Source organism: Myotis lucifugus, unplaced genomic scaffold (assembly GCF_000147115.1).
Source record: "Myotis lucifugus unplaced genomic scaffold, Myoluc2.0 scaffold_301, whole genome shotgun sequence".
Taxonomy (NCBI): domain Eukaryota; kingdom Metazoa; phylum Chordata; class Mammalia; order Chiroptera; family Vespertilionidae; genus Myotis; species Myotis lucifugus.
In genome coordinates, this window is record NW_005871349.1 from 668,245 (window position 1) to 681,176 (window position 12,932).

At 39.0% G+C, this 12,932-nt stretch overlaps 1 protein-coding gene across 8 annotated transcripts in view; it reads left to right on the plus strand.

Moving 5' to 3' along the window:
- MET (MET proto-oncogene, receptor tyrosine kinase) overlaps window positions 1-12,932 on the plus strand; it is a 138,898-nt gene that overhangs the window by 86,931 nt on the left and 39,035 nt on the right. For 6 of the 8 annotated variants that reach the window (XR_002832010.1, XM_023763809.1, XM_023763811.1 and 3 more), the window contains exons 4-10: window positions 715-849; window positions 1,586-1,759; window positions 7,340-7,500; window positions 8,939-9,041; window positions 9,151-9,287; window positions 9,986-10,147; window positions 11,774-11,873. Coding sequence is in view for 7 of the 8 variants with exons in the window: in XM_023763809.1 (XP_023619577.1) it covers window positions 715-849; window positions 1,586-1,759; window positions 7,340-7,500; window positions 8,939-9,041; window positions 9,151-9,287; window positions 9,986-10,147; window positions 11,774-11,873 (972 nt within the window). In the remaining variant the exon portion in view is untranslated. The remainder of the gene's footprint in view (window positions 1-714; window positions 850-1,585; window positions 1,760-7,339; window positions 7,501-8,938; window positions 9,042-9,150; window positions 9,288-9,985; window positions 10,148-11,773; window positions 11,874-12,932) is intronic. The other 2 variants (XM_023763808.1, XM_023763812.1) reach the window with 2 other exon arrangements.

Genomic DNA, 12,932 nt, shown 5'->3' on the forward strand with positions numbered 1-12,932 from the left:
TTTAAGAAGAGGAAGAAGAAGAAGTACATAAAAAATATGAACCATAAAATGGCAATAAATACATATCAACAATTGAATCTAAAAATCAAAATAAATGAACAAGAAGTCTAATGGTGAATAAAATAGTATCAGAGGCATGGAAACATGGAATAGACTGACGAATCTCTGAGGGAAGGGGGGAGTGGAGGGGAAGTGTGAGGAGATTAACCAAAGATCTTACTAGTATATGACAACACAGACAATAGGGTGGTGAAGGCCTAGGACAGGGCAGGAACCAGGTAGAGGGAGGCAATGGGAGGAAAAAAGGTAGACATCTGTAATATTCTCAACAACAGAGATTTTAAAAAATAATAAAATAAAATAATCCAGAAACCCCATAGCATAAGTGAGGTCTTCTGTTCAGGGGAGAGTTTGGGCTCCTCCAGTCCCCAGTGCAGTCATGAGGATTTGTCTGCATGTGCTGGCAGATCAGGAGACCTCCTTCCCTAGAAACCATTAAAAGGTCCTAGGAAAACTGTCTTGGGGGTTCAGATGAATTGTCTTCAAGGCAGAAAATTAGATGTCAGATTGATTTACAATGAGATAAACCATTGGCCCTTTAGTTTAAACACCCACAAGCTCTCCAAATCTATTATTACCGTTACCATCCACATTTCCCACTTATATGTAAACTGAGCTTCTTGGAATAAAGGTGTTTTCTGTTTCGTTTCTCAGGTTGTAGTTTCTCGATCGGGATCGTCAACACCTCATGTGAATTTTCGCCTGGATTCCCACCCCGTGTCTCCAGAAATGATTGTGGCGCACCCATTGGACCAAAACGGCTACACATTGGTGGTCACGGGGAAGAGGGTAAGGCCGTCCTTCCTGAGTGGGTATTTACTGCCAGTGCCAGGCGGGCCTTTCTGACTTCTCTCTTTGTCTTGGATTCGCCTCTCGAGTATTTCAGAGATCTTGTGAAGTCAAGTTAAATTTTTATTTTAGGGAAGACAGCAGCTAAGGGAGATCCTCTTCATAATATATACTTTTCCTTTTCTCCTGTATTTCTCAATGAGAAAAACAAGCAGACTGAATCAGTATTACAGTCCTAAGGTAAGAACTCTAGTACAGGCAGATGGATCCTAAAATGCATATTGGAATTTGATGCCAAACAGTAACCCCATTTTTCTCTGAGAGAAGGAGGTGCATCTTGATGCCGGAATGATATGTAAAACGTACTTAGAATTTCCTGGTGGCTCAAGTGTGCTTTCCAGATGCTTCATTATACTCTTGTTACTTTAACATTGTCCCACACAGAGCAAAACGTCTCTACTAAGTAGAACCTCTAGCATCGCATGGCAGTGCTGGTGTGTGTTCACTGGACATCGTGGTAACTTCTATCACATACATGCCCGCAGGAGAGGGAAGAAAGGAATTTTATTTCTTTTATTCTAGTCACGTAATCATTATTATATGATTTACACACATAGGTGTTACCTCTGGTAGGCTCTGTAAAATTATATTTACATGTGTATTTTTGGTATATTTAGTTTTCGTTTAACAAACAAACAAACTTTCTGGAAGCTCTTTCTATCACTTTTCTTTGCAGATCACCAAGATCCCACTGACTGGCTTGGGCTGTGAGCATTTCCAGTCCTGCAGCCAGTGCCTCTCTGCCCCTCCCTTTGTGCAGTGTGGCTGGTGCCACGACAAATGTGCGCGATTGGAGGAATGCGCCAACGGAACGTGGACTCAAGAGCTCTGTCATCCTACAATCTATGAGGTAGGAATCGCTGGCAGCGATCAGTATGCTTTTTGGTAAACACAGATCCCACTAATAAGAAAAAATTCTAAAACTCAGTTGACTCACTGAGCTATGAGACATCAGCCAAAGCACCATCTGCCCCCACGTTTTTTCTTTAGGGTGGCATTTGGGCACATCCCCAGAGTCCTGTACCTGAAGCGCTTGCTTCACACCCACTGCATAGGTTTTCTCCTTGGGCAGTTGCTCTCCCTTAGTGCAGTGTAAATAAGCTCCCCATTTCCTCACACTGGGGCCTGTTCCCTCCTGACTCCCCAATTTTCTGAGTCCTCACCATCTACGTTATCTGCCAGGTGCCTAGACATGAGCCTCTACCACACACAGAGATCTGCTCATGGCATAACCCGCAACCCTACACTGAGCCGTGCAAGCTAGAGATCACAGCCATTCTGGGGCAGACAGGACAGGTTTCTTCCTGTCTGACTCCAGAGATGGTGGCCTTGTCTCATCACAGGAGAGATTAGAGGTTATTTCCCAGGACAAGAAGATAGTAAACTCCCATGGGCGGCTGTGCACCTTCTCTCCAAGGTCCTGGAAGAGCCATAAGTGTGCAGCTGCTGACTATAGTACAATCTACACTGTGTCAGCCATTTCCTTCTTTAACTTACTCCAAAAATATTTGAATGCATACTACATACTACTCAGCAGGCACGATTTTAGCCCCTGGGGAGATAGTCTCAAACGAGATCAGAGTGCCTCCTGCTAGAGAATTTAGCTTCTAGCGGTGGACCTCAGCCGTGGCGTGGTAGCCACCATCTCTCTCTGCTGCCTTTGTTTCTTAAGTACATATTTGGTACTTTGAAAATCTCCCTGGCACTTTTAAAAAATGTCTTGATCCAAACACGTTTTGCTTGAAAATACTTCCCTGGTGAGGACCCAGTGTGTACTTTCTCTGCTGCATGAAGAGCAGTTGGACTTTAGTAAGTGGTCCTTGTGAAAGATTCGAGTTAAAGGCCTCGGCTGCCTGGGTCAAGCCCAAGTAAACAAAGCGTACAAGTCAGAACAGGAACTGCCCCCAAGTGCATGGCTGTTTTCATTTAGTTATGGTTTGGGACACGATTTGTATGGGGTGACTAAGTTTTAAACCAAATTATTTCCTGTTGGGTGTGACACGATTATTAACTTAGCTTGACCAGCCAGAGAATAAACTAGAAGATAGTGAAATAACTATCTATACTGTAGTGTTTATGTATGCTTTTTTTGTTGTTCTTTAATATACTTTTAAAACTACATGTAATTTTATATTTTTTTTAAAACACACAGCCTTGGCAATTTGAGACACTAGAAAACTGAGCTCAGCTATTCCATGAAAGAGATATGAGCAGTGTGGTGTGTGTGTGTGTGTGTGTGTGTGTGTGTGTGTGTGTGTGCACACAGTTAAATCATAACAATTTTATTTCAAAAATAGCCATGCTGCTGTTTTAAATAAAGAGCAGGTTGAAAACCTGTACACGTGAAACACTTAATTTTGCCCAATGTGCTTCCTTTTATTCATCATGAAAGCCATATTAAAATGGTTAAAAACAGAGCAAACGTTTTAGAATTTTCTGGAACCAGAAAAATCTCTGGTGTGAGGCTACCTCCTCTCTCACCTTTCCTTTCCCAACACTCTAGTTGGCAATTCTGCCTCATGCATGAGTCAGTGCGGCTTCAGCTGTATGGTTAGAAGGAAAGGAGTGCAGCTGAGCCCATAAATCCCTTTCGGTTCATAGCTGTTAGGCAGATTTCATGCTGCCCTAGAGCGTGACATTCAACATTCTGACTGCAACAAAAATAAGACAAATTATTCATCTTTTTCTTATCTGTCTTAAATTCTAGAGGCACAAAACCCAGCTAATGTATAGGATTTCACTTTCCAATAAGTGTAAATTAACTTGCTTTTCAAGGTACATGATGTTCAATGGCTGAAATTCTTGGCAGTTCCGCATGTGACAGATTTCAGACTTGAAAGCCCATTATTTTGTTTCTGACCTATTGTCTGATCTTGTACTTAAAGAGCAACGTGAAGTGCTTTAGAAAAGGAAGAGCACTTTCCAATATATTCTGAATTTATCAGGAGAAAATGGTCATAGCTTGTAGGATTGAATTCAATCCCAGTGAGACAATAAAACGGTTTATTAATTGATCAGAAGACTCAGATAAGAAGCAACAGCAATATCTTACGGGGCAGGGGTCATGCAGTCAATGCACTGCCACCAATATAGTTGTGACTCTTTTCCTGTTGAAGAGACGAAGTATAACTTCCCAAAGTTTGTTGTTGTTGTTGTTTTCCTATATACCCCTCACCTGGTTTCCCTTATTGTTCATAGCTTACATTACTGATACATGGCAATTTTTAATTTTCCAAGGGTTTTTTATTATTGTTTCTAGCTTTCTCGTGTATTACCGTGGTGGGTTTTGAAAACATGATCATTTGAATCATTTTCACCTGTGAAAGGAGGCGAGCTCCTTGTGTAGCTGTTTTTCCCCTGTTCAGGCAGGTGGGAGCCCCGGCCCCTGTGGCTTATGCTGGACACTCATTTCCTTCCCACAGAGATTCTGTGCCCTTCAGGAGAACTCAGAGTTTGCCAACCCATTGTTGATTCTGTCCAGGGGTGTGTGGCCCAATACTGCTTCCTTCCTTTCCCCTGGAAGAGTGAACATTACACCAGGAGCTAGGGAAAAGCCTCAGACACCCCCTCTAGTATTTCAGCCTGGAGAGAGAAGCTAAGTAGAGCTGGTCTTTCAAAACCTGATGGTCTAGCCAAGTTTTTATAATATCCAATTCTGCTGCACCATTTGAACACCTCTCGGTGGTTTTTCTCAAATCATCACCCAGCTCCTTTGCCTTATATAGGAAGTCATGATGTATGGAGAGTGACAGACTTCAGTTTTTACATAGAAAGGGGGGATCCCGCAGGGGGGCCGGGCCTTGGCAGCTGTTTTTTATGGGGACGCCTCATTAAGAGGGAGCAGCAGCTGTGTGACCGCCTCAGGCTGAAGAAAGTCCCCGAGGGTTAGGTGTCTTAGTCTCTCCTGCTAGATTTCTAACATAATAATAAACAGATCGTTTTTTCCTGGCAGTTCTCATTTGGCTAGACGTGGACAAGTAAGTTTTCAAGAAAGGCACAACTGTGTAATGGGCTTAATGGGTAAAATAGCTACCATACAGCATTAAGCTAAAACTTTAAAGGGTGTTAGTAAACAAGGTAAGTTAAGAATTTGGTTTGCAATTATTATGTGGGGAGGATAGGAACCTTTGCAAATTTGAATTTTGCTAAAAGCCCTTGTAAGTTGTGAAGAATCACTTTCAGCTTTTCACTAACTGGCCTTAAACAAATACCGGTCCGAGTTGTCTCTATAGTGGTGCTGTTTTCCCACTATTGTACTTTACAGCACAATTTACAATATGACCCCCCGAAAGAGCATTTCCTTTCTCGATTGTCACAAAACTGCTGAGGAGAAGCTTATTTTTAACTTGGAAATTTGTTTTGTTTTAATAGTTTTAGTCTAGGAACCATTATCTTATAGACTTCCTAAGAGCCTAATGCTATCTTATATTACAGTCGCCAAAGTTTTTTTTGGTGTGTGTGTGTGTGTGTGTGTGTGTGTGTGTGTGTGTGTGTGTTACATGAATCAGAAATTTCTCTTAGTTATTTATTGGGGTGACATTGCTTAATAAGATCACATAGGTTTCAAGTATACATTTCTGTGTTACATGATCTGTATATTGCATTGTTTGCCCGCCATCCAAAGTCAAATCACTTTTCCTCACCATATATTTGGCCCACTTTACTTTTTAATAACCTCCCCACTGCTTCTCTGGTAACCACCATACTGTTGTCTGTGTCTATGAGTTTCAGTTTTATATCCCACATAAGAGTAAAATCATATGGTTCTTAGCTTTGACTGACTTACTTCACTTAGCATAATATTCTCAAGGTGTATCCATGTTGTCACAAATGGCAGTATTTCATCTTTTCTTATGGCTGAGTAGTATTCACTCATATATGTACCACATCTTCCTTATCCAGTCCTTTATCAAAGAGCACTTGGATTGTCTCCATGTCATGGCCACTGCAGTGAACATAGGGGTGAAAAATCTTTGGAAATAAATATTTTAGAGTTTTTCAGGTACATACACAGAAGAGGGATTGCTGGGTCATGTGGTAAATGTATTTATTAATAAATTTAACTTTACTTTTCACACACCTGAAAGAATAAAATGAACCTATTATTTATTTAACATTGAACAATGGGGCAGGAATAGTCCTAGCAATGAGATGTAAAGAAATGCCAAGAGAGATCATTAGAAACATTATTACAATACAGATCACATTTGGGGCTCTCTTCAGTTCTGTTTTCATCTCTTTCTAATACAAATAATATATTGAATGTGTTAAATATTACATCATTTTAAAGGCTGAGTTTCTCAACTAACCCACTGGTATAAATAGAAAAGTTGCAAACCAATAATAAATGTGAATTAACAAGTAAATAAATAGATTCACTTATTCATACATTGCTACCTGGCATGTAGTAGATGATAGGTAAATAAATGGCAGATACGTATTGAATACCACCTATGTGTTTGATATTATGAAAGCTGCTGAATGCAACTGAAAACATGAATATCAAAAGAGATATTTTTACTGTGTGCCTTTCTTCTCTGGGTGGGAAATATCATAGCAACCAGAGTGTAGCACACAGACCAGGCATATGTGGGAGCTTGGCTTCTAGGGCTCATGAAGGCGTTTTGAGCAGTTTCATAGAGGCCCCTGAAGGAGTAATAATCAGAGTTCTAAGCATAAAAGACTGGGTCCGAAGTATGTCTTCTTTAGCCCCGAGGTTTCCTAGAAGAAGAATTCATTTCCGAGTAGCCCAAGAAGCCCTTCATTCCCACCCAGGCTGAGTCTGCTCTCTGTCCCTGCTCTGGATTGCCTGAAAACAACTTGTTTTTTTGTTTTGGGGGGTTTCTTTAACCCTCACCTGAGGACATGTTTCCATTCATTTGAGAGAGAGAAAGAGAGAGAGAGATCAATGTGAGGGAGAAACATCGACCGGCTGCCTCCTAGGTATGTGCCCTGACAGGGAATCAAAACCACCACCTTTTGGTGCATGGGATGAAGCTCCAACCAACTGAGGCACACCAACCAGAGCAGCATGTCAGATAGTTTTAATGTGCAGATACTCTGAAGTTTGTCATTATTTTTTAAAATATATTTTTATTGATTTCAGAGAGGAAGGGAGAGGGAGAGGGAGACAGAAACATGAATGATGAGAATCACCGATCAGCCACCTCCTGCACGTCCCCCAAAGGGGACCCAGCCCACAACCCCAGCATGTGTCCCGGGAATTGAACCGTGATGTCCTGGTTCATAGGTCAACACTCAACCACTGAGCCATGCCAGCCAGGCTGACCATTATTTCTTTAATTAAAATTAAATGTTTTAGGTAGTGGGAAATGCAAGAATTTCAGACTATTTGAGTAAATGTATTTTGTTTTCCACGCATATGAAAGATAATATACTGGGGTTTTTACGTTCTATGTTGTCCTTGTAGGTTTTCCCAACTAGTGCCCCTCTGGAAGGAGGGACAACGCTGACCATCTGTGGCTGGGACTTTGGATTCAGGAAGAATAGTAAATTTGATGTAAAGAAAACCAGAATTCTCCTTGGAAATGAGAGCTGTACCTTGACCCTAAGTGAGAGTACAACAAATATGTAAGGATCTTAAAATACTTTGACGGGGTGTGGTTGGAAAACAGGTTTGTTTTTGAATGAATACCTGTAAAAATGTCCCTAAAAATGTATCTCTTAAGGGTCTTGGTCTATCACATCCCTTTTGGATTTGTTTGTTGTTGTTGTTTTTTATCTATTTTCTGCCAGAATTAAGGAGGGAGAAAGTTGACATTATCTAGATGGAAAAAAGAAGAATCCAGCATTTGGGAGTTTTCAGCCGATTTTGTAACAACTCTTCAGAAATTGTCTGAGTAGATTTGAAAGCACTGGTTGCTTGGAGTCACTCCATCTTTAAAGTTTTCAAATATAGTATCCAATCGCTCTTTCTATAAAAATCAGTAAATAGCTCAATATGTGCCCTCTCTTCAAAATTTACTTTGTAACATCAGTAGTAGGATAGCTGAATCACATTTTTGAGACTCTTTCTGATGAGTTTAAATTTACATTCAGCTGACATTTATTGGCATTGTAATGTAAGGAGTGTATCTCATTTAGCCACTTCCAAATCCTGTGAGATAGCAGTATCATTCCCATTTTACAAAGGTGACTCCTGAAACTGAGACAGGTCATTCAAATGGTACTAGGTGATTTATAAGCCTTCAAGCTCAGCTTTCCTGATCCAGGACCTGTGCTTGTTTGGCTCTTTTCTAAACGTACCTTCTATGAGAGCTGAATCCCATAATGTATGAGAATTCAGAATTTTTAGTTATTGTATAGTAACAACCAAAAATTTACAGTCTTATGGTTGAACCTTGTCTATCAAGTGGTTATTTTATACCTAATAGAATTCCTGTCAGGATTACAGAAAGGTCTAAATCTGTTCATTTTACTGAGACTGAAATATCCACTAATGTCATAGTTATTTAGCTTAATGACCTAACAAATTAATTCTGGAAATTTACCTTGTAAATTCTTATTCTTTGCATTATAAATTAGGGCCTATAAAAGTGAAACAATTCATTCTCTTCTTTAAAACTTATTTAATAAAACAAATTATATTTATAATCTTTCAGGACTATGAGATTATTCAAAAATAATCCTATGGAAAACCTTTCACAATTTTATTACTTCTTATGTAACTTTAATAAACACATGTAATCACAGAACTGTACCTGTTGGCATTCTTCAATGAAGATATTTGGCTTATTTATCATTAGCCATTGTTATGCTATTGAAATACTATTTGTTAAGTATGCCAAACATTTTGCCTATAATTTTATAGGATGAGACTTAGATTTTTATGAACAAATTGGTGAATTCTGCATTGATGAGGTTTAACAAATGTGTGAGCTGATGACTCTGCTTGCTAATCAGAATAGTCACTCACACATTTATGTCCCTTCATATAAAACAGCCAAGCCAGAAAATGCCTCCTTTGGACATGTAACATATTAAACTCTTCAGGGTTTTTTTCCCCCAGGTTAAAATGCACAGTTGGTCCTGCAATGAATGAGCATTTCAATATGTCCATAATTATTTCAAATGGTCGAGGGACAGTGCAATACAGTACATTTTCTTACGTGGTAAGTCTATTACTTTTCTCAAGAAGTAGGATATTTAATTGTTACTTAATCTGTTTAGAGTTATAAAATTAACAAGTTTTGTTGCTTTTTTGTTCTTATCTCTCATCAGGATCCTATAATAACAAGTATTTCCCCAAGTTATGGTCCTAAAACTGGTGGCACTTTACTTACTTTAACTGGAAAATACCTAAACAGTGGGAATTCTAGACACGTTTCAATTGGTGGAAAAACCTGTACTTTAAAAAGGTGTTGTAAATCTGTTTTTTGTTGCATTGGTCATGTAGGATTAATATCTACATCTAACAATTCAAGAAAAATTATTCTTTTTTATGGGAAAAATCCAAGGTACTTATCATTCACTCTCCTACTGATAAAACTCCTTCCTTCCCAACTCCATCTATTCCCTTTTGCTCATTTTTCTACCTTTTCCTTATTGTTTAATTCTATTTTTAAGTTTTATCTTTCCATTCATCTTCTCTCCTGTTTTATCTTAGTATCCTAGCTATGCTATGAGTTGTGAGATTCTAATAATTGACAATAAAATAAAATAAACATTTCCATCAAGATTTACAATTGGACTAACTCACTTTGGGGGGTGAGAAACGTGGGGGGAAATTGGGTTTGTAGAGAAGTTATATTTTTGCTTCTTAGGGTTGAAATAGCACAGTTTAATCAAATACCAAAAGGATACCTTAATAATTACCTAAAATCCTAAAATTTTGACGTTTAGGCTTGCTCAAACAAGACTAAATTTGGAATCTAGTCAAATATAAACAGCCTACATTAGAAAGATCTTTTATCTAGACCACATCAGGAAATTCCTATTTAGGAGTCATTGAGTGATGTCCTTTTGCTTTATGGATATAATTTTCAAATATGTGTATCTTTAATAGCCAAAGTTCATTTTCTTCATTGTGTGTGTGTGTGTTTTTGTTTTTATACAGTGTGTCAGATAGCATTCTCGAATGTTATACCCCAGCCCAAAACTCTCCAACTGAGTTTCCTGTTAAATTGAAGATTGACTTGGCCAACAAAGTGATTGACAGCTTCAGTTACCAGGAAGACCCCATTGTCTATAAAATTCATCCAACCAAATCTTTTATTAGGTAAGAAAAGTTTCCAATGGGTATAAAACTAAGGAACGTAAGCCTAGCCGGTATTGCTCAATGGTTGAGTGTCAACCCATGAACCAGGAGGTCACAGTTCCATTCCTGGTTGTGGGCTTGATTCCCAGTAGGGGACGTGCAGGAGGCAGCCGATCGATGATTCTCTCTCATCGTTGATGTTTCTATCTCTCCCTCCCTCCCTCTCTCTGAAGTCAATAAAAACATATTTTTTAAAAAAGAAAAGAAGTAACATCAGAATGATTTGGCTGTTGAGTAGCCAAGAGGAATTTTTGTTTTATCTTTTCATTTCTTTTGAAGGCTGCCTTTCCAATTTAGGAGTGAAAATGATATTCTTGTCCTGAATACAGTTTGACTTTATTAATGCTAGTTCATGCCAAGAAACATTTTATCCTATTCTGTTACTTTTTGAATAGATTTCAGTAAAACAGTTTAACGTAGCATCATTTATGTACTTATATTATGTACATGTCAATTCTACACTAACCTTAGTGCTCGAAAGTAGAATCACCTCTATTTCCCCCATTCTTCAGTGTATTTTCTCCTGCCTGCTTTGCATACAGCTTTTCCCTATACTAGAGTACCTTTGGGGGTTTTTTTTTGTTTGTTTTTCATGTTTTTTTTATTAATAAATCTTTATTCAGATTATTACAGATGTTCCTCTTTTTTCCCCCATAGCTCCCCTCCACCTGGTTCCCACCCCACCCCATGCCCTTACCCCCTGCCACTGTCCTCATCCATAGGTGTAAGATTTTTGTCCAATCTCTTCCCGCACCCCCACACCACCTTCCCCCCAAGAATTGTCAGTCCACTCCCTTTCTATGCCCCTGCTTCTATTATATTCACCAGTTTATTCTGACTTAATTTTTAGGTTCACTTGTTTTCTGTTTGTTTGTTTTGTGTGTGTGTGTGTGTTTTTTACAGTAGGGAAAGCTGGGACTGGGTGGGACCACTGTCCTCTGATGGAGAGACAGGGACCCAGAGTCGACACAGCGAGTTTATTTTATACAGCAAAAACCAGGAAGTTTAAAGCCCCTAGGTTCACTTATTAATAGGTATTTATTTGTTGTCACTTTGTTTATAAATTTTATCTTTACCTTTTTCTTCTTCTTCCTCTTCTTAAAGAATATCCTTCAGCATTTGATATAATCCTGATTTGGTGGTAATGAACTCCTTTAGCTTTTTCTTGTCTGTGAAGCTCTTTATCTGACCTTCAATTCTACATGATAGCTTTGCTGAGTAGAGTATCAATATCTCATTCGACCCACTTCAGTCTGCCTTGTTTCCATTAATTCTATCAGTATAATAACAATAGTTAAGTTCACGTGTCTTTGTGTTTTTGTAGTTTATTTTCAGAGAGAAAAATTTCTTTTGCATATTTGGTGAATAAAAAGACAAATGCATTTTCTTCATTTTATGAAATGTGAATTTTGAAAGTATTTTCAAGTTAAACAAGTTGTTTCCAAAGAACCATTACCACTGAACTTCCACTGGACTTTGGCTTTGGGAGCAACTTACAATCACTACATGTGATTTAACTGAACTCTCTTTAAATACTCGGTAGGGAAAACCTCTCAATGTTGCTGTTTGTCTGTTTTCTTTTGCCAGTGGTGGGAGCACAATCACAGGTGTTGGGAAAAACCTGCATTCGGTCAGTGTCCTGAGGATGGTAATCAGTGTGCGTGAAGCAGGAAGGAACTTCACGGTGGTAAGTCCTTTGAGTGATGGCTGTGCTTCAAGTTCTGCGTCTGGCCTCTACCCCTGGCTTCCACGGTTCATAGGACATTTCAGTTTGCCTTTCATGTTTGCTAGTTACCTTCCTTGCAGTGTGGGCCAAATAGCATTTTTTACTCAACAACTCAAATCATATAGTCTTAGGCTAGCATTGTAAAAAAAATACACACACACGATGTCTAGGTACAAGGGATGATGACTGACTGGAGGCAGTGTTTTTAAAGACAGTCGGTACAAATACAAACCCCGTTATTTCCTGTCTTAGTGAGTTAGGGGGGCTATGGGTGCTACAAAAAATACCATGGACTGGGTGGCCGACACAGCAAACATTTATTTCACGGTCCTGGAAGCTGGGAAGCTTAAGATCAAGGCACTAGCATATGTGCGTGTCCCCTGAGGACATTCTTCCTCATTTGCAGAAGGCCATCTTCTCATTGTAACCTCACATGAGAGGTAGAGAGAAAGAGAAAGGAAGCTCTCTTGTCTTTTCTGACAAGGGCACAAATGAGAACTTCACCCTCATGACTTCATTACCTCCCAAAGGCCCTTCGAATACTGCCACGCTGGGGATTAGGGTTCCAACATATGAATTCAGAGACACAAATATTCAGTTCATTGCATATTCCTATCCCCCCCTTCTTTTAATATACCATAGGACATCAACCCTTTTGCTCTAATAAAACCCATGGGACAAGTCTTCAATCTTGCAGTATCATCCGTTTCTTTCTAAGCGGCAGGCACACATGTTTTCTTACATTCACTTCTTGCCATTCTTCTTGTCCCTTTGTTAGAACATTATCAAGTAATGAGGAAGAGCATTAGAACACATATGTCCTAGAGCATGTATGTTCTGTGTTATTTCCCCACCTTTCCTTCTTTTATTTGTAAAGCCAATCAAAATTTAACCAAATGCCTCCTTAAAAGTGATGGACCTATTTTGTTCTAACAATTTATATAGGTCACATTAAAATGGTGATTTTAGTTTAGACCTTAAGGAAGTTGGAGTTAATTACAGAGATTTCACATTTTCGTT